Source organism: Brienomyrus brachyistius, chromosome 2 (assembly GCF_023856365.1).
Source record: "Brienomyrus brachyistius isolate T26 chromosome 2, BBRACH_0.4, whole genome shotgun sequence".
In the NCBI taxonomy this organism is placed as follows: Eukaryota; Metazoa; Chordata; class Actinopteri; order Osteoglossiformes; family Mormyridae; genus Brienomyrus; species Brienomyrus brachyistius.
Genome location: NC_064534.1, coordinates 13,842,460 through 13,867,728, shown reverse-complemented (window position 1 = coordinate 13,867,728; position 25,269 = coordinate 13,842,460). Strand labels below are relative to the sequence as shown.

At 40.3% G+C, this 25,269-nt stretch overlaps 2 protein-coding genes across 5 annotated transcripts in view; one reads left to right on the top strand and one right to left on the bottom strand.

Annotated features, from left to right (window-relative positions):
- tcf7l1b (transcription factor 7 like 1b) overlaps positions 1-25,269 on the bottom strand; it is a 611,697-nt gene that overhangs the window by 173,861 nt on the left and 412,567 nt on the right. The window lies entirely within an intron of this gene.
- On the top strand, positions 7,040-18,967 carry npy8br (neuropeptide Y receptor Y8b). 4 transcript variants are annotated; one of them, XM_048980126.1, is made up of 3 exons: positions 7,040-7,463; positions 10,196-10,309; positions 13,614-18,967. In XM_048980126.1, exon 3 carries the CDS (start codon positions 13,764-13,766, stop codon positions 14,844-14,846), a length of 1,083 nt encoding a protein of 360 aa, XP_048836083.1. In that variant the 5' UTR covers positions 7,040-7,463; positions 10,196-10,309; positions 13,614-13,763; the 3' UTR covers positions 14,847-18,967. The 4 variants fall into 4 exon arrangements, with proteins under 4 accessions (XP_048836083.1, XP_048836087.1, XP_048836092.1 ...); XM_048980130.1 differs by having other exon boundaries at positions 10,196-10,361; XM_048980135.1 differs by lacking the exon at positions 7,040-7,463 and adding an exon at positions 8,864-8,976.

The window sequence follows — 25,269 nt, the reverse complement described above, 5'->3', positions numbered from 1 at the left end:
CATCATTTCCCTTTAGTCTGCAGACTCCTCCTTGTTAAGACAGAGCTTTGTACCAACACATATCATGAGGCATCAACAGGAATTTAGGTAAACACCATGTCACAGGAAACATTTCTACCCTTACAATGCAGGGGGTGGGAATGCCCCAGCTGGAGTGAAAAATTCATCTATCCATCCATCCATTTGTGTACTTGTGCAGTACAAGGTTTTTTTTTTGGGAGGGGGGGTGGTTCAGAAGGGAATACTGGGTAGGGGGACGCCCTAGATGGAATGCCAGTCCATCACAGTCAATGTGCATCTGTCTCAATTAGGTGCACACTGGCCATTGGGAAGTTCAGAAGTATACCCGGTCTACACAATGTAATGTCATGCACATAGGAATCTACGCAAGCAGGACTGATGAAAAGCTCTGTGAATTTCTCTGCATTCTGTCTCCAGTCCCAGCCAGGTAGTAACGTCCCTAACTGTAGGACATTAGGGCTGAAAAAGTACTGTGTAACATTTCCAGCGCATGACAGGAGATGTATTTGACAGTCGCCTGCCTTAATTGTCAAGGTTCCAGAGTCCTGGGCCGAATCAAGGACTGAATTTTAAAGGTTTTGGGTGTTCTCCAGGAAATGCTGTGATCACGCACTATCGGATATAGAAGGGCAGACATACTGGCCATATGGTCAACTCTCATCACAAGTTGTACCAATGAGAATGCATGCCCTCATTGTTCCCCAATACTGTCTCATTTTAGCAGTTGTATGAAATCAAGTCTGTTTCCTCTTTATTCACAAAAGTGACTAGTTGCAAAGACTCATTTGTGCTGAGTTAGCTTGCGGGATTCATTTTCAGTACATTTCACTTAAATATTTCAGTAGCACTTAAAGCACCTCCATAATGCATTATAATTCATTCATAAAGTATTATAAACATGGCTATAACTATTTATAAAAAGGCATAACACATTATGGGCGTGTTTATTATACAGTAGAAATGCTCTATGAAGCTCTTATATATGTATATATATATATGGCATATAGATACCTTCATAATGCATTATAATGGCTTATACCACTGGTTCTCAAAGTCAGTCCTCGGGCCCCAGTGCCCTGCTTGTTTTCCTGCTATCCCTGCCCCACACACAAGTCCCAGCTGTCTTTCAACTTCTGATTGACTGAACGCACCTGATCCAGGTAATCAGCAGTGTGTAGGGCAGTGATAGCTGGAATACAAGCAGGGCACTGGAATACAAACTGGAGTTTGAGAACCACTGGCTTATACTGACTATGATAGTTAGTTATGCAAGTTAATGATGATGCATTATGAAGGTGCACCATAGATGAGTGCTTCATAGAACATTTATACTGCATAATAAACATGGCCATAAGTGTTACGCCTTTTTCTAAACACTTATAAAAATAGTTATAAAATTAAAAATAGTTATAGCTATGTTCATAATACTTTATGAATGCATTATTGTGCATTATGAATATATCTATAATTTATTATGATGACTGCTATAAGTATGTCTGATAGAAATCTGGTTATTAAGAGAAATTTCAATTTGCAATGTAAAGTTTCTTACTTAAAATACATCTTGCATGTGTTACCTTCTTTAACTGCTTTGAGAGTAACGCTGACTATAATGTTTAAAGTCCTTCGGTTAGTTACAAAAGGCATGAGTGCATCCTGCCAGTGTGCATAGACTTAGAATATGTCTATTTCTGTAACCTTCCATAAGATGTTCTCAGAACAACTGGCAGTGGCGGAGCTCCAGTACACAGAAATAAAAATGACTTTTCTAAAAGGCTGTTTCTTTTATAGATGATCATCGCAAAAGTGAAAAAGTGAATGCATATACGTTTACATATAAAATTATATTCACCGTTTTCAGACCTCTCAGCATGTGTGTAAAATAAAGATTCATTAAAAATGCAGAATGTAGTTTGTATCCAAAGCATGTAGGTGTCTCACTGGTAGGTACAACTCCAGTGGCGGATCATGGCCCAAAATAACCACATAGAGATATGCGACTATTGTTTCATGCGCAAGTGTATCTCTACATATGCTGTCAAATGGCAGTTCCAGGGCAGCAATGTTACACTCACTTTGTCCTGACCACATGATTTCATTTTTGTTTATTTGCCCTCCTACTTACATACTACAGCTCCAGTTAATTATGATACAGCCTTCAGGAGAATGAAAACCTCTGGTTTTGCCCTAAGAGGAATGACCCTCTTGTTCGTCTCCCTTCTCCTCTTTCCAGAAGGCCAGATATAAATAGTGCAGTGCACTGGGAAGGCAGGTTGCCTGAGTGACACACCAGGAGATTGCGTGGGGGGGGGGGGGGGGGGCGAGGGGGGGGGAGACACTTCAGCGCTACCCAGGCTGCACTTCTCATCGTTTGAGGGATATTGATTACCTCCTTCCAGCGGTCCGTGAACATTGGCCCCGCCGATGCCTCCACCTCCTTGGGCTCTCTTCTCTGCTGCCTACTTGAGCTGTTATCTAAAACTGAAGAAGGAGGGAAAACAGATTGAAAAACACATTGGAACTAGTTCTAGTGCCAGACGTGAACACTGGCAATGAGAGTCTGACAAACTGCAACCTACTTTGCACATAAGTTACATTTCATGTAATGTTGAAACTTATCCAGTCTTTTCTATCCAGGTCCATCCATTCAACTTCTATAACTGCTTGTCTTATTCAGGGTCATGTGGAGTCTGGAACCTAACTCAGAGGCAGGGAACAGCCCAGGGTGGGGGGCCATCCCATATACCATTCACACACACACACACACACACACACACACAGACCTTTGGGTAATTTGGTGACTCCAACTTACTGTGGGGGGGGGGGGGACCCCACAATGACACGGGAAGCAACAAACAGAGCAGAGACCCAACCCCAGTCCATAGCGTTAAGCACTGCACCACCACCCCTCCCATTTTAACATTAGTGTTGAGAATTTCCTCATTTTGCTGCACTTCTACCATTAAAGGCAAGGTAGTACCTTCAGCTGAGCTTAGTCCCATCTTGTGATAGAAAGGCATTATTCCCTGGTTGTTTGTTTCAGTTCAAATTAATGGAAAAGCACAGACATAAAAGTCAGGCCAAGGTGAGCAAACATTAACATTGACTTGGTGCTTCTCTGAAAACATCTATTGGGTAACACAAGGTGAGCCTTTAATAATGAGGAAAACAGTGATCTAAGCGCAACTGTAAACCTGAGATCGATGCAAGCAATTTCTAATACGTCTGTCACCAGCGCGTCACTGTTAAAGGTTGAAAAGTTCACGTGGTGAAAATTCACCACAAAATTCAGTGCTGAATGTTTTCTAAGATTATTTCCTGCCTTGTGCCCATTTCTTCCGGGAAGAGCTGAGGAGCCCCTACAAATGACAAGTATAGAAATGGATTAATGGATTGAAGGATGGATTTCTTCTAAGAGTTCATTTCTACCCATTCTTTGTTCTGGGCACCTCATGGACTGTGTATTCAGTTATACTTTACATTAACTGCACATTCATAATGCTTTTGAAATGCATTCATAGAGCATTAATATCACCTTCATATTGCATTCATGGAACATTCATAAGTAACATGTAACTATACCTTAACAGATTTATCATAGATGAAATTAATGACAAACCTTATATGATTATGCGATTATAATGTTTCTTATGAAGGTTCTATGAATGCATTATGAATGGATTATGAAGGTGAACTGAATGTTCTATGAATGCATTATAAAGGCATTATGAAGGTGCAGTTAATGTAAAGCCTTACCATTTATTCTTTCATTCAGTTGTTTTCCCATCTCCATCACTATAATCGTCAGAAGTTCCAAACAAAAATTTCTGGAATATGACCATGCAGTCCCTTCTGCTGCAGTCTTATGTGTACATATATATTTCTCTCTTCTGGTTGGGTCCAGCTTTTGTAAACAAGAGCAACAATACAATGAAGAAAGCAATGGCACGTATGTACTAGGTATATAGCCAGTGTTTAACTGTTTTTATTTGATTCCAACTTTTTATTTATTTTTCTATCATTTGTGGCCTGATTTGAATTTCAGATCTAATCAGGTGGTTGTGTTCCAACAAAAATCAAGAGCTAATCGGTGTTATTTCATTTGAAAACACAATTGTGGCTTTATTTCGTTACGCCTAAGGGACTTTATAGAGAATGGTGAAAATGCCAGATTTTTTAACAAAGGGAACAAGAAACATGAACAATGAGAAAATCAATATAAGGACAAGAAAACCACTGACTCCTCTATCTGATAACAGTTAGGTATCACACTAGTGATCAAAATTGTGGAAACACCTGACATTTTTGGCATTACTCTTTAAAAATTACTACTTGAATATTGGCAGAAATGTTTATGAACAATCAAAGAATGTTTACAAATATCATCCATCCATCCATCCATCCATTTTCCAAACCGCTTTTCCTTCAGGGTCACGGCGGGTCCGGAGCCTATCCTGGAAGCTATGGGCACGAGGCAGGGAACAACCCAGGATGGGGGGCCAGCCCATCGCAGGGCACACTCACACACCATTCACTCACACATGCACTCCTACAGGCAACTTAGTAACTCCAATTAACCTCAGCATGTCTCTGGACTGTGGGGGGAAACCAGAGTATCCGGAGGAAACCCCACAACGACATGGGGAGAACATGCAAACTCCACTCCACTCAGAGACTCAAACCCGGGTCCCAGAGGTGTGAAGCGACAGCGCTAACCACTGCACCACCATGTCGCCCCCAAATATCATACACTGGATGATTAAACAAGTAACTCGAATAAAGTTCTGCAATTTCTAAAAATTGGAAGTGTTTCCATACTTCAGGCCACTGGTGTACATAAAATCAGATTAAGTGCTACATATCTCACAAAAGGACCATCTTAATCTCATATGACATTATGGCTTATTTGATAAATGTTCTGCTGCATGCTACATATGGAGCAGCCCAATGAAGTGAATGCACACGTCTGGTTTTATTCAAAGTCATAAACAAAGTAAGTATGAAGCTTTTGTTTGACCATCTTTCTTCCACATCACATTATTCTCTTCCAGTGCTTCCACAACCAAATTTGTAAATATAAAGGCGTACATGTCCCCGTTAGCATGTCTGTCTCATAACTGCTCACTGATAATGCTGCTTGTGGCCCGAGGAGAGCTTTACTGTCTCATAGCAGCATTCAGAAAAGCTCATTACCCTCTAAATTGCTTTTAACTAACAATATGGAAAGTAACTTTGGTATCACAAACAGCCTTCCCCAGAAAGCCATGCAAGACTTTCTAGAACCTCCAGACACCATTGAGAGTGAGGAGAATTTTTCAGCTGTCAGCTGGTCACGATCACCCATTCTGTGTCAATAGTAAGTAGAAATAGCACTTACCCAGAATGCTTTGCCGCAGTTAAAGATATATTTGGTTTCACTGTAGTACTACTCATCTATAACCAGTTTAATAGAGTTATTGGAGTAAAAGTATTCACATGGGTACCTTTTGGAGCTAAAAGCAGCCATGCTTTTCATTCTCCTGATTTGGGTTTTGTAATGACCTGTAAATGTACTGATACTTGAGGTTTGTTGGTATTTGAGACTTATCTTGTCTCTACAGGGTCACGTTTCTCCTGAAAGTATGGAGCTTATGGACCTGGTGCTCTCCTAAGATAAGCATATGTGTGAAGGTTTGTCATTAACCGTGCTGGGTGATTGCTAAATAGTTTTGAACTTTGAAGGGTCCCACATGTAATAGGGTTGGGTTAAGTTTGTGTATTTCTCCTTTGTTGTTATAGCCATTATCTTCTCTGTAAGCTTCACAAGCAGGACATTTTCCTGAAGGTGACAGACATTTATTTGTGACTTTGTGAAATCTGAGTGGTTTGATATTTGCTTGACTTTGTCAGGCTCTGAGGGTTTATGCTCTGCGCCTGTGGTCAGATGGGCATTGGTTCAAACCCCGTGGCTGGCAGGGTGATGTCACTGTTAGGTCTTTGACCAAGGCCCTCAGTCCCAATTTTGTCTGGCCATGCGCTCTGGTCCTTACTTCTATATAACTTTTGACAAAAGCATTTGCTTGATAGATGTATTAATTTGGCATACGGTGTCAAAAAAGAACTGTGGTCAGTACGGAACTAGATATTAATCTGTCAGATTTTACAACTCGACGAATCGTATTTGCATGTGTTGTCTTGCAGCTTGTAAATACATAAATCATTATGTTCAAGGTTCACATGCAAGCATGACCCTAATCTCTCTCGTGTTGGGAAACGATGATAATACTGTTTTGAAAAAAATAATGAAAAAAGAGAAGACATGACATAATGAGTGATGGGCTGTTGATAAATGCAGAAGATTCTCCTGGGAAAGAGCCACAGTCAGAAAGAGAGAGAGAGAGAGAGAGAGAGAGAGAGAGAGAGAGAGAGAGAGAGAGAGAGCAAATGAACAGAAAACTGGTGGCAGATGTTATCATCTGTTTTGTAGAGGGAAAGAAAAGGAAAAAGAAGACAGAATGATTTTTCAATCTTAATTAAAAGATTATTTGATATATCTTCTCCAGTCAAGTCCAACAACAAGGGAGCTAAACTGAACAGCTGAATTTGATTGTTTGACATTTTCTGGTGTGCATGATTTGTGTCATATATAGAGTGGGAAAAATAAAGTAAATAAAGTTCTTGATCCATCAGCGATTCTTGGAGAGACACTTCTGTTATTTTTCATTATAACCTTGTCCATTCATCCATCCATCCATCCATCTTGCTGCTTATCTGGGTCAGGGTTCCGAAGACAATTTTTCCCTCTTCATAAAATCAGAAATAATGTACTGAAAATGTACTGTTAAGTAATATGTAAGTTTAAAACCAATTACACTACAAGTTACTGTATAAACAACACTCTTTCTATCCTAACACTGTTATGTGTGTTACACTTAGTATGTCTTGGGTTTGCAATCCACTGTTGATTAACAAGTTGAATGCTTGAAAACTGACTGGAATATTTAAATAATTTAAAATGCTGCAAACACCTCCTTGTTCAGACATGTCAAAAGTTAACGGTTCTAATATGTGAGAGGAAATTAAAACCGACGGATTTCATTGCTATCAGTATTAGACTAGTATACAAATGGACAAACAATTGCCCGTTAACAATAAAAAAGAATTTGGAACAGTACATCTTGAGGAACAATATATTGTTAGCGATGTCTGTTTGGGGGCTCTGAGTAACGTGGTTCACAAAAAACACGGCAGGAATCGGTCTCCTTGATGGCTCCTTGTCTCTTTAAGAGGAATTCATCCAGCGTTCTTTTCAGACCCCAAAAAGCCTCCCCCAACTACCTGCTTTTGAACGTTGACGCTTTGACTGTCGGGAAGTCCCGTTCCTTTCTATTACATCTATGCCAGCAGGCGGTAAACTGATCCCGGATACACGCTTTTGCAAGATTATAATTTGCCTGACAAAGGTAAGTTATTCACAAGGGTTTCCTGTGATAGTGCTGGCTTTTGTTGAGTATTTTCTTATATTCTTGCTTGATAATGTTCAGTATTGAATTGGACCAATGAAATTGGGTATTAAATTTAATTTTATATCATTTAAGATACATACCTATTTCAAAATACAAACTGACCCATTGTCTTTAGACTTAAAATAACTGCTTTTCGCCTATTATCTTTGTGAACGAAGATGCATAAACTAGAAAATGTTTTCCTGCATTATGTGGTGCTATTCAAACATTATGACACATGGTACTTCTTGGACTCCTTAAATGTTTGGCTATAATGTCACGTATTTATTAAATACGCGTGTATATGCTTAATAATGTATATATTCTCAGATATAAATACAGTGAAACAGTTTAACGTCTTTGTTGTTTACATCGCTCAGTCCTTATCTATAAAGACTTTGGCAAATTCTCTAATCATCCAATGATTACCAAAAACATAACATTTAACATAAAACTGAAAATGTTTTCACACGCAAGCATTATACTACATGCGGAGTGTTTATTTTGTGTGGCTACCGGCTCGGCAGTTACAGATCTGATTTTTCCTGAACGTTTCATTCGTGCATTTAATTACTTTTCTTCAAGGGATTTTTCATATGTGTGTAGCTCTTCAAATTGTCCCACGTTGTTCAAAATCATTCTGATACACATATTTTGTATAATTATTTTGAAAGATTTTTTTTTAACTGATCAGTTTTTTTTTAAATAAAAAACTATAATTTCACCGCAGATTAATTTAAATGACGCTTCATTTGATTCACTTAAAAGAAATTTGATTGGTAAATGAAATCATTTTTATCGTTTATATCGTTTTTTCCTGACCCTTCGATTTCACACCGTTTATTATCTGGCTAGTTGCTTGGCTCAGTTACACTAATGACGTTTTATTATTTAGTCCTGGTTTCACCTTCTTTAGGCAATTTTTAAACAAGAAAAAAGTGAAGTGCCTGCGATTTAATGCTGTAAAAGTTAAACATTTCAAATGCGTGCCTGTTACATTTCAATGGCAATGTTGGGGGATTGTAATTCCAGGTAGATGGCGTACAAATTGAGCTTAAGTGAAACTGACATGAAACAATTACTAATGTACTTGAGTGAGTAGTGTACTGAATACTCAGTAGTATCCTTACCCCTTGCATTAGCCAAGCCAAATCAGAGGTCACAGAAGGCATTCTAAAGCGACCTTTCAGTGACCTTCACCAAAATTCGTTGTACTGGAAAAAAAATGGATTCATGAAATGAACATAACTAGAAAAATGTGAAAAATCGTATATATCGAATATTCCGTAAAAGCCGGTATTTAATGCATCAGATTTCCTCATTCTACAAGATTTTCAGAATCTCGCAAATGGGGTTTAATCCACCATCCATCAGATACTTGGATATTGGTTTTTATTAGGTAAAACAAGCAGTGATAGACACCACAAGCGAATCACCTACACCTCAAATTTAGACAGCAGCTAAAACCGGGGTACGTTCCGAATCCTTTCTGAAATACCCTGTGCCCTTATCCTGCCGTTACACCCCAGCAGGTGTGAAGAGCCCAGGACACCGTACTGAAATTCCTTGTAGGCTATTACCATTGTGTCATTTGTCAGACAGACTCAGGGCCAGTGGACGCTTCATACACCTGAGCGCCAGTGCTGGCAGGTGTCCCAATATTGCGTCACAAAGACCCAAACGCTCAAGGCGCCTTTGAGGAATTCATATCCAAACTAAGAAAATCTTTCACCCTGGGTGCCTTGTGGAGAATGTTGTTATTTCAAGATTGCCTGAAGGTGTTCAGGTCGTTAGTACCTGGCCCGTTCCCCAGGTGCTCGAATGCTGTGCGGCCAATGCATTTGTGTTACATTTGACATTCGGATTTTAGCCATATTACTAGAAAAAGGGGCTCAGTCTGTAATTTAGCAGCTGATAAGGTTAAAGCATACAGGCCTGAAACCAAAAATAAATCTCATTGGGGGGGTCCAGCAATCATCTTGGTAGGTGTTGTCAACCATGGGATGGGGACCCGCCTTGGTAGAGTTTGCTGACTTGGGGGCTTGTAATTTTGCTACCTGGCTATGTGCCTGATTGGCAACAAAAAAATTTGTGGGGGGGGGGGGGGGGGTCAAAGCCCTCGTTTTACTACGTGGCTGCGTCTGTCTGAATGCTGTGAACTTACAGAGCCGTGCACCCCGCAGACTCACACTTGTATTCCTCAGCTTCCCGTCCTGTTTCCATGGCTCTGGCCAGGACACCTTGATTCACAATTACGTGAATTTTGACGGCCCACCCGTCTAACGGCTGCTACTCCATTGCTTTTCAGTGCCTTGTTACTTTCCAGATGCTCACCGCTGCAAGCTGTTTCAGAAATTACAGACAATAATGTACCACAAAACTCAGTGTGGGGTTCCTTTATTAGATTATCTCTTTACCTTTTTATCCACTTGACAGATTCTGTGGCAGACTGCTTATGTGCTTTTTAATCTTAATGCTTATGGGCCAAGAAGATTCATTAGACAAAATTTTGAACTTACATATTCAGTCCTTTTGTTTTCACTCCTTTGACTTAATTGTTTTGGACACAAGAGTCCAGTGTCTCAACCAAAATAAATAAAATGGTCCTGGATTTTCGTTTGCTGTGTTGTAATTTATGATGTGCTATCTGGGAATTGTAGTGTTACTCTGAAATATGTTTGATTTTACAGGTGGTCAGGACCTCCCAGAAGAGCAGCTTATCAACACACCACAGAATCCTGGCTTGGCCTTTCAGTCAAGATCCAGTTTGTTCTCACAGAGACTGAGAGGACATCAATAAAAAGGTGAAGCAGCATAGTCTTAGTCTGAATCCTATAGTAGCTAGATCAAGCTCCAGTAAGTGCTTTACCACCGATCCTAAATGCATTTTAATATATTTTAATTTTCATATATGAATATATTGGCTATTGGGTTGACATACAGGGGTTGGACGATGAAACTGAAACACCTGGCCAATAGTGTTTGAGGTTTCACAACTATAGATGGTGGCCAATCTTCACCGATTGCACATCCCATCAGTAAGAGCAGAGTGTGAAGGTTGAATTAGCAGAGCAATAGCACAGCTGCACATAATATATTGTAATCCACACAACATAGTGGGAGACATATCGGAGTTCAAAAATAACTATTGTTGTTGCATGCCTCGCTGGCACATTTATGACTAGGACAGGAAGTATTTGTGGTGTATCGAGAGCCACGGTGTGCAGGGTAATGTTGTCATACTGCCATGAAGGACAGACCACATCCAACAGGAGTAACTGTGGACGTAAGCAGAAGCCGTCTGACAGGGTCGTCTGGGTATTCGCCCATATTGTATCCGAAAAACAAAACCACAGCTGCCCAACTCACTGCAAAACTAAATGCACACTTCGACTCTTCTGTTTCCACCAAAACTGTCCGTTTGGAGGTCCACAGGGTCAATATTCATGGCTGGGTTGCTATAGCCAAACCTCTGGTGACTCATGTCAATGCCGAACATCAGTTTCGATGGTGCCAGCAGCACAAATCTTGGGCTGTGGACAATATATTGTTCTCTGATGAGTCCACCTTCCCTGTCTTTCCCACATGTGGGAGAGTTACGGCGTGGAGGAGCCCCAAAGAGGCTCACCACCCAGACTGCTGCATAGCCAGAGTGCAGCATGTGGCTGGATCGGTGATGGTTTGGGTTACAATATTGCAGTATCCCCTAGCTTCACTACTTGTTCTAGATGGGTGCATCACTGCTATGGACTACTGAACCATTCAGGAGGATCATGTTCACCCAGTGGTTCAAACATTGTACCCGGAAGGTGGTGCCGTGTGTCAGGATGATAATGCACCAATACACACAGGCTGGTGACAGAAGGGTTTGATGAACATGAAAGTGAAGTTGAATATTTCCCATGACCTGCACAGTCACCAAATCTGAATATTATTGAGCCACTTCGGGATGTTTTGAAGGAGCATCAGGAAACCTTTTTCTCCACCAGTATCGTAGTGACCTGACCACTGTTCTGCAAGAGGAATGGCTCAGAATCCCTTTGGCCGCTGTGCAGGACTTAAATCTGTCATTCAATCTGTCATTCAAGAAATGAATTAATGCTGTACTGATTGCGAAAGGAGGCCCTACACCATACTAATAAATTATTGTGGTCTAAAACAAGGTGTTTCAGTTTCATTGTCCAGCCCCTGTATTTCACCATACGCCTTGCATAATACAGCATGAAAATGCTTTTTCATCAAAAAAGTGAGTTTTTTTAGTTTAAACTTGTATTTTGGTCCATCCATTTATTTACATTTCTGAGGCTCTGGCTACATCGGGGTTAAGCTTCTGCGGATCAGATCAGCAGATGAACATAATGTTTTAGAAGCAACAGCAGCACCAAAAGAGGCTCACTACAGTAGTTAAGCACCCCTGATATGGTTAGTAGCATGGTTAGATTTCCTTTTATATGAGTGGCAAGCATGGAGAACAGTTTTAGGGGTTGGTGGGGGGGATGGTATATGTCTGAATGGTATATGTTTCAATGGTATATGTTTCGATGGTATAAACATCTATATGCATCCCGTGAGAGCTTAAGCCCTGAGCACCCAATCAGCAGCTCCCAGCTCAGGGCCATTATGTGCAGTAGAATGAGGTAATTCAGAGCTACTTCTGAAAGTCATCTACATATAATCCGAAACGTCTCGCAAATTATGCAGTGTGCAGCTTTCATGAGATGGTGAAAATCTGCCCTCCTGGTGGCGGTGCCATCATGTTGTATGTTGAAATTATTACAGGTTTAATGAATATCACTTTATGCCTTAATATCGTAATATCGCATCATCGGCTGACTGAAACAAGTGAAATTAGAATCAGGTGAGATGATTAAAATAGAGTTCTGTTCCCTTGCTCTCAGAAACACTCGTCTGTGCAGACAGTCTGGTAGCGGGGGGGTCAGCCTGCTTTTACCTACTGTAGTAACATTTAGCACAGCAGCTAAACTAAACTGGACCTGTAAACATATTCAACTGCAAATCTGCTGTGTTTCTGTCTAATACATGTACTGAGCGCTGTGTGAATGTCACCGTACATGAGCACCCAAATGATTACTGTCTCAGCAACTTTTCATTTGTGTACGCAGATATATAGTCCGTGATCATTTCTGGAGAATGGTTTTCAGGTTATCCATTACTCATCGTAAATGTTATAAGCATGGAATATGGAATAAATAAAGAGCCACATATCTCTGAGGTTCCACTGAAGGGTACTTCATAAATATTTAGACTTTTACAGCATACAGGGTTCTGTCATAAAAAAAAAGCTAATAGCCACTTGCTAATACTTAGAACAAATGTACCTACCATCCGACCAAAAAAGGCTCGGAAAATTACAGCTGGAATTTATCAACCCGGTTAACGATACTGTCAAGTCTTGAGACAACGGCATTTTTGGCAGTAATTTCCTGTCGTACCGTATGACAAAATATCACAATATTTAAGGAACACTGGCAAACACAAGTTAAATCCATCCATCTTCCAACCGCTTATCGTGAGTAAGGTCTTGGGGTGGTGGAGATGGGGGTGGCTGGAACTGACACAGGCTGAATGTTAAACTGAATTCTTAGAAAAAGAGAGTCGAGCCACTTGTAAAATAATACCAGAATGGTTATGAAATGTTGGAGTCGCCTGCCAGATGTCACACAACCCATGTGTGAAGAAATTATTCTGCATCACATTGCTACCAAAATGCAACTGAAAACTGTGCTGTGTGGCTGTGGGACAACACACAAATGATTATCGTACCTTAAAAAAAACACCTGACATTGCATTCCAGCTGAGTGAAAACAACTGGGCTTAGCTTCACAGTGGTCTTGTTAACGGCATTTAAAATTAGCGCTAATTTCTTGCCACTTCATGCTTTGCCTATTGAAAAGAGAATTTCATGCTTTGCCTAGTCTGATGATTGATGAAAATTATATTTAGATACTTCTTTTGTACGTAACTGTTGTAAATTCAGGTAGACTGGTGTGAGTTATTTATAGGGTAATATCTATGTTCTACATGGGAAATAAATTGCTCTTAGAGCGAAAGCTTAAGCTATTTCTCCTGATTTCTTTTTTAACACAGACGAATAAAAACAGACATCTAAATCCAACACCTGAACTTAGGAACAAGGGACATGACTCCTCCCAGTTAAATACAACAAAGAACAAATCGTCTTTTCTGTATTATTGCTATACAAGTCCGACCCACGGACATCCACCTGTGGTTGGAGCCATGATGAATAACAGCAGCAGAGCCTGGTGGGGTGAGCTGTCCTGGGACCAGTCAGGCCAGTGCCGCACCTCGGTGAGCAGCACGACCTTCCTCATTGTGGCGTACAGCACCGTGATTGCAGTCGGCCTCATCGGCAACACCTGCCTCGTCTTCATCATCTCCCGGCAGAAGGAGATGAGGAACGTCACCAACATCTTCATCGCCAACCTCTCCTGTTCCGACATCCTCATGTGCATCGTCTGCCTGCCAGTCACTGTCATCTACACCCTGATGGACCGATGGATCCTGGGTGAAGCCCTCTGCAAGGTCACGCCTTTCGTCCAGTGCATGTCTGTCACGGTCTCCATCTTCTCCATGGTGCTCATTGCCCTGGAGCGCCACCAGCTCATCATCCACCCTACGGGCTGGAAGCCGGTGGTGGGCCACTCCTACCTAGCAGTGGCCGTCACCTGGATGGTGGCTTGCTTCATGTCATTGCCATTCCTCTCGTTCAACATTCTCACCAATGCCCCCTTCCAGAACCTGAGCCTCCCTTACAATCCGTTCACGGACCATGTAATCTGCATGGAGCTCTGGCCGTCCGAGCGTAACCGGCTGGCCTACACCACGTCGCTGCTGCTCTTCCAGTACTGCCTGCCCCTGTCCCTCATCCTCGTCTGCTACCTACGCATTTTCTTGCGGCTACGCCGGAGGAAGGACATGGTGGAAAGAACGCGGGACCCCCGCCAGAAAAAAGCAAAGGGGGCCAAGAGGGTCAATGTCATGCTAGCCTCCATCGTGGCTGTCTTTGCCCTGTGCTGGTTACCACTCAATGTCTTTAACACGGTGTTCGACTGGCACCACTGGGCGATCCCCTCCTGCCAGCATGACATCATCTTCTCTGCCTGCCATCTGACGGCCATGGCGTCCACCTGCGTCAACCCTGTCATCTACGGCTTCCTCAACAGCAACTTCCAGAAGGAGCTGAAGGCTGCGATTTACCGATGCCGATGTTGGGGGGCGCCGGAGAGCTATGAGAGTTTCCCCCTCTCCACAGTAAGCATGGAGGTCACCAAGGTCTCTTCCTTGAGTGTAAATACCTAGTTACCGAGCCTCTCTGCAAAATCAACAGAGTAAGAGAGAGTGTAAAACAAGCATGAATATTTCATAAGCCATATGGTATCCCACATTTTGTAGTTAATGAAACTGGTACATCTGCTTCTTACGTGTTTAATTGAAGTTAAGAATCAGAACACGACAGAATATTCAACTGAAACTGCCTAAGGAAATTGGCTAATGGTATTTTTCACAATAATGCTTTAATATTGTACCATATGTTACATGCTTTTCCATTTTATTACTGTGTATGTTGTATGTTTACCATGTAAGCCTCTGTTAAAATGTTAGATTGATCATTGTCCTATTTTCTGCTAGTTTGTAAAACACCGAATGTTGAGCTTCTTTGTACTTTATGCAGTGGCACAGGTGAACCAGCAATCTTTATCATTATATCCAAAGAAAGTCATTCCAAATGATGAAAAGTGCTTATGATTATGGATTTCACTTCTCAAGACATTTAAGTTTTTTTTCTTACAAAGCCTCTATGACCTAAATGCTTAAATTCATAAAGACCGAAAAACGCAGGTTCATCCCGTTTTTTTTCCAGTGGCCAAACCTGTTCTTTTTTGTAATAGATGACTGTTTAGTTCAACTGCTGGCTCCATTTGCTGCTCCATTCAGATGCTATTATGCATGATAAAATTCTGTGCTCTACACTCCGTTTTCACAGCATATGCTAGCTGCTCTGTTAACGGGCATTTATCTGAGCTTAAGGTCACTGCAAGTGTGCAGCCGAATTTCAAATATGTAAATCGATTTATCGTTTTTATGAAGATCGGCGTGAAATATTTATACATGTAATAACTAGCTCTTCTGTTTTTTTCCCAATGTATTCCTTTTCATTCTGGTCATGTATATCTTGCTTTCATAGGGATTTTTGCGCTCCCTTCGATTCACCAGTCCTCGAAGGCAATGTATGAGAAGTAACACACTGCGTGTATGTCCCACATGAACACAGTGCAGACCGTTATTTTGCTTGCCATACTGTGTGCTTGTACGTGCGTTCATATTAAAACCAAGTGGATTTTCATTTTGGGTGCTAACCTGAAATCATATTTAAACAACATGTAGTTAATCTTGTTGCCATTTTATGGACAGTGAAGAGCCTGCAACCTCTCATTTCACTTCTGTATGTGAAGGAAAGGCAAAGAATTTCTGTTTGACTCCTCTGCGTACAGCTGCATTTCAACTGAGGGAAAACAAGTGGCATAAATAGCCTATCTGCCTTTCTTCTAGTCTTGCTGCTCTAACCTTGGAATGGCCTATTTTCATCGATCCCGTGTACCATCTATTTGATTACTGGCTGTCAGTTCAGGTCCAACAGGATATGTTGGTTTTTGATAAGCAAACACTGAAATGCTAATATTTTTTGCAGTTTTATTCATATTTAGGACGCTCATGGGAGTTTTACTTACACAAAAATGATCGGCTCAGAGAGATAATCAATCAGATGGTCAAGGAGGTGGGTCTAAGTAACTTGAGGAGGCGGGGCCAAGACATCTGATTGTTTGGTCCTGCCTCGGCCAGTTCTTTGAACCCACCTCCGCTACAATCTGATTGGTCATCTCTCTGGCCCCAATCATTTTTCCTTCAGCCTTCAGAACATTTTTGTGCAACTAAAACTTCCTCGAGCATTTAGGACTGTCATTCATGTTAATGCATAGCTACACAGGGCATGCTTGTCTTTCTTTACTAAATGCATTTTTTTAAAGGTACAGCTTTAAACTTTTAATTGAGGACAGTCTAATACTAGTTACCAATAACTATTATATTCTCCAATCACCCACGTCTTATACAAGTAAAAGGCAGTTATAGTGAAGGTAATGAAAAGGTTTAGATGGAATGATATGTTAACTTCACAAATACAAAATTAGAAGCAATGCAAGACAATTAATACAGACACATTCCTTACATTGTATCATGATGTTATACAATCAACATATTCAGTCTCCTGACAATAATGAAGTAATATTTGGCCTTAATAGTCTCCAGATATTTGGGAATATTCAGGAAGTTATGTATGGAGAAGAATGTGCAAGCACACTGTACTGGGTGGACATTTTATGGTTCCAACTTTTTATGAAGGTTAAACATTTAATAAGGAATATAAATTGAATGAAACATGAATGCAAGTTATTAAAGAACTACTGGTGGTTACTGAAGCCTTATTTTAAATGATTATTTTGGTCAATTGCCCGACATTCCATTGTCTGTATTGTTTTGTCTGTAGATCTTTATTCATCTTATTTATCTCAGAATTTTCAGAACAGGTGTAATATTTGTTGTCACACATATCCACTATTATTAGGATTTTACTTTGTAATATGCATTACAGAGACAAAAAAACACTTTACTTAATTGCAGAATATTTTTACAGGTTTATAATGTTTAGATAAGTGAATATATATGATAATTTTATCTTTTATGTACCGTTATTTTATTAAATAAAAATGTAAATGTCTGCATTTAGAGTTCATTTTCATGCAGCTTTAGCTGAATACGTCACTGTATCAGTCTAACACTGACATTAATCATTGTGTCACAGTGAAATGTAGTTTTTACTGTAAGTAACGGCCCGCAGTGTTTTATAGGAAATATGTACATAATGGTTGGTGAATACATTATAAATTCAATAGCCTGAGTAAGTAACATTTATCCTAATGGGTGTTCTTCTCTAGTAACATCTCCAAAGTATACCGAAAATGTGTGACGTGATTATTTTTTTTTTGGTTGCCAAACCATATGGTTCTAGAATTGCTAGCGGTATATAAATAGAACTTTTGAGATTTATTTTATTTGGAATTTAGATTAATAACCATGACACTGTCGGGAAATATAGTCCAAAATGTTTACTCAGCAGGACTGACAGTGATCATAAAGGGAAGGCTGTAGATTTCTTTTCATTGTTCAGGTTCAAAACCCGGTGCTTCCCTTTAAGAAATGAAATATACCCCTAATGGATCTGTGTGCAGGGGCGGCATGATGATGCAGTGGTTAGCACTGTTGCCTCACACCTCTGGGACCCGGGTTTGAGTCTCCGCCTAGGTCACATGTGTGTGGAGTTTGCCTGTTCTCCCCATGTCGTCGTGGGGTTTCCTCCGGGTACTCCGGCTTCCCCCCACAGTCCAAAAACATGCTGAGTTACTAAATTGCCCATAGGCGTACATATGTGAGTGAATGGTGTGTGAGTGTGCCCTGCAATGGGCTGGCCCCCCATCCTGGGTTGTTCCCTGCCTCGTGCCCATTGCTTCCGGGATAGGCTCCGGACCCCCCTCGACCCAGTAGGATAAGTGGTTTGGAAAATGGATGGATGGATGGATCTGTGTGCAAATGTAACTAAAGTGTGAACTTGCCCTCTTATTTTTACGTGGTTATTATTAGACTAATTATTAGACTAATATTTGGAATGGAATATTTGGATTTCAATTTTTCACAAAAAGGAAGAAAGCAAATTCGATGATTACCTCATTGAAAACAGACCAGAGGACTAAATATCAAAGTTTATAGATTTTTTTCCTCAAAATAATCATTGTATAAGTGCTTCAAAACATTTGTAAAATTCCTGTAAAGCACTGTGTACGCTGGTTTTGCTGACGCTACACAGCATATGGCTGGCTGCTCTCGATTGATTTGTGGTTCCTTGGGCTGTACCTTAATTGTATTGTGTATTTGTCTCAGTGTTCTTCTCCTGTTGCATTACATGGTATAGACGTGTCTCAGACAGACCCTGCAGCCGTCATGCGGACAGGACGTCACATGCCCTCGGTCAATGCGTTTAAGAATGTGCCTGTTGCCTGCAAGCTGCGGTTCCACGGTGGCTAAATTCGCATCGTCACATGTCGGGACGAATAAAAATGTTGTTCGACCATTATTTTATGATGCTACTTCATCGCCAGCTCAACCATACTGGGGCACCTTTTTTCTGATATGAAGAAAAGAATCCAGGTGTCACTAATGAAAAAAAATATATATATACGACACTGTTGACGTTACGTTCCATTTGTTCTTGTTGTTGGTTGATTCATACATGAATTATATGGCAATAAAATATTGTATGTTTATGTTTTATGCATGATTTTGTTTTTAATGTGCTGTAAAGCTGTATTTGAAATGGTTAATAAATGTTGGACTATATTTGCATAACTGCATAATCCAGGGTGTAGACCACCTTTGTGCCCTGTGCTGCCTGGGATCGGCTCCAGCCCTCCCATAGCCCTGACCAGGATTAAAAGATGGATTGAATGACTTTTTTCGCTTATATATAAAAAACAGAGAGCTAAAAAAGCTTCATTAGAGAAGGACGTGCTGATCTGCTGCAGGGCCACATTTGCAAGCGTCTACATTATCTGCAGGGGTCTGCAGATCTCCCATCTTTCTGTGAAGAACCCCAGGACCACCACAGAGCTAGGGCAGAGTAGATGAACTCGAAGCCTTTTCCGATGACCCCAGTTCACCCTTCATAGATGGGAGCTTTTAAAGAACGCCACCTGATGCTTAAAACATCTCCACTGTAATGACACAAACTTTCATTTTAGATTTTTTTTTTCAAAAGCATTATGTCTTGCAGTTAAACTCTAATGTGCTGACAAACAAGAACTCAAAATGCTCCGCTGCCCATGCAATGAACATACAGGAACACCATGGGCACTGAAGGTAAGGCAGCTTCTGACTGTAGCATATCGCCTGCATGTCCTTCCTTGTCATTCACAGCTGTTCCACCAATATTGGTTCCTCCTGCAGCCATTTGATAAGAAAATTGCTTCCACACAGTGCTCCACTCTTTATTCTACCTTCTGACTCTCCCAGATTTGCTCCAGAAAGTTTATTGCTAACTCTATTTTTGCAGTTATTTGTCTTTACAAAGACATTTCACATGCCTGGTTCCTCATCTCCGCAACATTTTTTTCGGTGACTAACCTCATTCTGTACCACTGACCCTTCTTCGCTTTCTGTCTACTGTTGACTTGTTCCATTTTAACATGATTGTCCTTGCACTTCTAGATGTTCTCAAGTGTTCTAAGCATTGTTTGTATAGCTCTCCTTCCGACAACTATTTCTTCTAATATTCTATCATTCTTTTATTGTTTCTGGACAGTCAGTGGAAGTTCATCCTACCAGCACTCAACACTGGTTGCTCACTGACAGCTGTACACTTGTGATGTATTATATACCCTGTTTGTACATCGCTTTGGACAAAACATCTGCCAAGTAAATAAATGTGAACGGAAATGTATTATTTCTCAAATGGAATGTTTCTCAAGGGGACATTTCCCACTACTTAAAACTATTTTGCAAACTTTTGTAGTGGTGCACCAGAAACAGATCTTCAGCATCACACGGGAAAACGTTCCGCTGTAGAATAACAGCACTCCAGCTACAAGTGTGAGAAAAGCCTGTAGGAGTCAGTCGTCACAAGGTTGAAATCCCAGAGTGACTCTGATGACACCTTTCAGAGGAGAAAGCCAGACTAGTTGTCATTTTCATGGAGGAGAAGAGAGGACACCATTAAGGCTATGAAAAAAAGAAAACTACTCGGTAGCAAAATATGGCGAGTTGATATCAAATGTGGTTTTTGGCTATACAGACGCTCCTCTACTTACGAACGAGATACATTCATACAAATGGCCGTTCGTAACTTGAAATGTTCGTAAGTCGTTATTCAACATCATTTTAAGGGTTTACGAAAGTTTAAAGAATGGGACTCTGGGAATACGCACGCTACGCTGCTGCCATTACTTACAGAAGTCGTACCAGGTGGAATTAGCGCGCAGAAAAAAAAATTATGTTGCGGACAGGAAATGGGAGCCCAATGAACACAATTTGGACTTACAGTCCTCTTCGTTCGTGACTGAAAGTTCATAAGTAGAAAAGCGTTTGTATTAACATGGTTGCAGCATTCTAAAAATGCAGATGCAGTAAATGACAGGATGCTTCACTTTCTTTAGCTTTCATAACAAAAAAGAGCGATAGATGGATTAATATAAGGTTAGCTGTCAGGACTGACAGAATTACATTAGACCATGCGTGGGGACCCTGACCCATGGAGAGTCGCTGTGGGTGTGAGTTTTTGGGATGGCCTCTCAATCAGCCAATAACAGTGGGTCCCCAGCACTGGAGTTGAGAACCACTGCTTTGTTATTGGCTGATTGAGAGGTCATCCCAAAAACCCGCGCCCACCCCTGCATTCATTAAACAATTATCCAGAGGTGTTCTAACATGTAACAATTCTTCAACCTAGCAAAACTAGCATTTATTTCAGCTGCAATGGTTTCTCAAGGAAGGACATTGATATATCTTGATTAATGAAAACAAAAACAGGGTTACATTATTGTCAGCAATTAATAATTATTTATTCATGTTTACAATATAATATGATACAATTTCTCTAAATCTCCCTGTGCCTCTGTGGGTCCCATCCAGACCCATTCTGGATTCCTGCTGCTGTCCAAAACATGCTTAAGTGAACTGGTGTCTCCAAGTTGCTCATAGTGTGTGTGTGTGTGTGTGTGTGTGTGAATGTGTGAGTGTGTCCCCTACAACCGACTGGCATGCATTGTGCCGAATCCTTTGAGCCCAGCATTGATTGATAGACATGATACAAGTTTTCATTGTATATATTCAGCATATTAATACATTTGTCTCACTATCATCACCCTTTTTCTAGGCTTTGAGGCTATTTTTCCAGTTTATCGTTCAGACCAAATTCATGCATTATTCATTCGTCCTTTTTGCTTAAAAAAGAGGGAAAAAGATCAGAGACACAGGGTCCTCTTCATTTATTTATGTCACACATCACTTCAGGGCTGTTTCCAGCTCTCTGAAAGGGAGCCGCTGGATTTAGCAGAGTTCATGTATTATCGCAGATGTTCTCCATTGCAGGGTAAGTCCGCATGTATAAAAGGTGCTAGGAGAATTTAAATAGGCCTACTGACAAGTTATCATCAAAGCTATTTCTAACCCATATCGTGTGGGATTATGTAAACTGAATAACAGTTTTGTGGAAAAATGTATAGGTATGTAGAATAATCACTTCGATTTATAGCTAAGGCTTAAGTTTTTCTACATAAAACACAAAATTCCTCCCAAAACGATAACAAAGTTCATGATATTGATACACAAACAAAACAATTCTATGGCCATATATTGCTATATTTTCTTTTTTTCATTTAATGAATGAAAACGTAAATTAAATCGCTCTCCTTCGTACATTGTTTACTAGAACTGATAGTGCACCCAACAGATCTCCTAGGATCACTTATAAGAAACAATTAATGAGAAGAAAGAGTATTTTCACAGAGGACGTGTTCAACTAGTGAGGGATAGTCAACTAGTTTGATCATGGATCTTCCGGATTGATTTAATGCACATGCCAATCATTCAAGCATGGATATCCGGTTTTAAAATACACGTGGTTCACCTTAATATTTTTGTTGTTATTGTTGTATCGTGAAACGCGTAATAACCATTTAATGCTAATACCCAGTTCTTATGGCTTTCAAAGAGCAGCAGTACTAATCGCTTTTGGAGCAGAACTATGCATAAACCGTTTGTATACTTGAAGGTCGAAGCAGAAACATTTTCACAAGAAAGCGATGCAGCAGTTGATCAGACACCGATTCTAGTTTTATTGCGATGGCAAATAATGCAACTTAAAAACAAAGAAAGTAAAAAGGTAGACAAAGAAATGTCTTTTAATGATTACAGAGGAGGAACTTTATTTTTTCTTTACATTATTAACTGTTCTGTTTTGTGAAGTTATTATTTGGTGTTTTTACCTTGCTCATTGGCTGTTGAACTTTTCTTACCCTGCATAACTTACTGTAAATGCAGAAAGAGAACACCTAACCGCAGCTCGTATGCACGGTAATAATGTGAAATGAATGGAAGGATCTTTTTGTAGAAGTCCTGACCGTTCTTTAAAATCAGTATTTTGCATTAAAGGTAAAGTATATAGTCCGAGTTAACAATTGTACAGAAACAGTACGCCACATAGATAGATAGATAGATAGATAGATAGATAGATAGATAGATAGATAGATAGATAGATAGATAGATAGATAGATTGGTTTTATATTAGGAAACAATGTAACTTGGCCACAGTTTTAAGTATATTCTACACCTTGACCAATGCCAAATAATGAACGTTTAATGTAAACATGCATATAAATACAAGGAATGGGCAGGTGAATATGAGTAGAATTGCAGTCTCTCACAGTTACTGTTCGTGTGACATAGATGAATAGCGGTACCTGTACCCGGACTTTCAGAAAGCCTCCCACCTTCATCCCATGTTCTGCTTCTGCTTGTCAGAGTTACTGAAGTGCTACCTACCCCACTGACGTCATTGCGCTCATGTACAATCATCTTTAGAAGCCTCTCCCCCAAAATGATCGATTTCAGTATCTCAGCTGCATCCAAATGACTAACCCAGGCAGAGCGAATCACTAACAATAAACTCCTTTTTGTTGAGAGTGCTGGTATTATGATTCTTGCTGCTTTTTACTGAGAACTTAAATGCATTCTCTTTTTGAAAATGTCTTTTGTATACCACTTACCAGATGACTCATCCATCAGTCTCAGTATCCCTTCATCACTCTCTCGCTTTCTCCTCTGGCTGACATGTGATGCAGCCTGCTTGTTTTTACAACCCTTCAAACCCCTTTGTTCTGGATATCTATTCAGTGTAGCAAATGCCAGCCTAGATCTTCTCCAAGTGGTCTTCATTATATAAAGAAGTGGGCGTGCAATTGTCCCTTTCTGAACTTAGCATTTGCACCAGCACAAACGGAGCAGGTCAGTAGATTGGTCTGCCTTTCTCTGATGGATATATGTTTGATGGGGTCATGGGAGGCTCCAGCAGGCAGTCAAAGTCACCCAGTAAATCAGAGCTTCCAAAATGTAACCTAGCCTCTCTTCTAACCTCTGCATACTAATTGCAGATGTTGGTGCACTGGGCAGGTCTTTACAGGTTAGATTTGGATTGTTACCAAACTTTTGATTTTGATACAGATATGAGCTTACCTTGATATCAATAATCTTTCAATTAATTTCAACTAAAAGGACCCGGATTTCACAGCACTTCTTGCTTTGTGCTGATTGGTCAGTTTTCCTACAATCATGCAAATATCATTAATGTTGATGTGAAAGAGCTGGGTGAATCTTTCAATCAAGGAAACAAACGCGCAAGACGACCTGAACTATTTGGACAAGTACAGGAGCCTTTCAGTTTTAAAATAGTTTGTAAATCCTGAACTGTCCTATTTGATATGAATAATCTTGTCAGTCTATATATAAATCAAGGTGAGCACGGAACAAATGTTCCTCCGGGTTAGACTTGTTGCCCCCTTGTAGTTGATTCTTCAGGTTCACCCTTTTTGTTTAGCTTAAAACTAAAACAGCATCTTATCTCACTCCTGCCGCCCTGTTTATAAATTATAGGCAGACGGTTGGCACCAGCTGCCTCCATCTTCGGTCCATGTAGCATTTTGGCATAGAGGTTTTTAGAATTTTGTGATCAATTGTCATTGTTGACAAACCACAGCACAGAATGCACCACAACGAAATGTGTCCTCTGCGTTTAACCCATATGTGACAGTGTGACATAGCAGGGGGCAGCTAATTCAGCGCCCAGGGAGCAGTGCTTGGGGGCGGTACATTGCTCAGGGTACCTCAGTGGTGCCTTGCTGGTTGGGGAGGAGACACGTGAAATGAGATCCTGTGTCTCTCTACTATGTGACATAAGTTCTTAAATATCTATATTTGTAAAATAATAGAATTGCAATGTTTTAAAATTCTGGTATTGCAATATAATACTGATACCAGTATATCAAACAATGCCAGTACAAGTTTGTGGATAGTGTTTCTGATTACCTTTACATTTGCTTATTTAGCAGATGCTTTAGCTCAAAGTGAAATCTCGGGGTCAGAGAGCAAAGTCAGACAGTGTGGAAAGAGTTGGAGGTCAGGGCTTTGCTGAAGCATCCAGTAGTGATCTCATTGCTCTGCCAGCCATAGGATTTGAACCCATAACCTTCTGGACAGAAGCACAGATCCATAATCCACAGTGTTACATAACATTCTGATAATTTGCATATATCCCATCTTGCACTCTAAGCTTGAAAAATCTCTATGTATATAGGAAAGTACCAACATGTCAGACTACATCTGTTCTGCAGTGCACTGAAACTCTGAGAAATATGCTTTTTTTCTGAGAAATTTGTGTTTTTTTAATGAGTTCTCACCTTTCATACTGATATTTGAAGCTGTAGGTTTTACCCCAAACACAAAAATGTAAGATCAGCATCATACTGAAATGTCAATTTTTTATGGATTTTTATAGAAAGGTTTTTGAATGACAGTCTTCTTTTAACAAATTTGACTAATTACTGTTTCAAGCAGGTGATCCAGA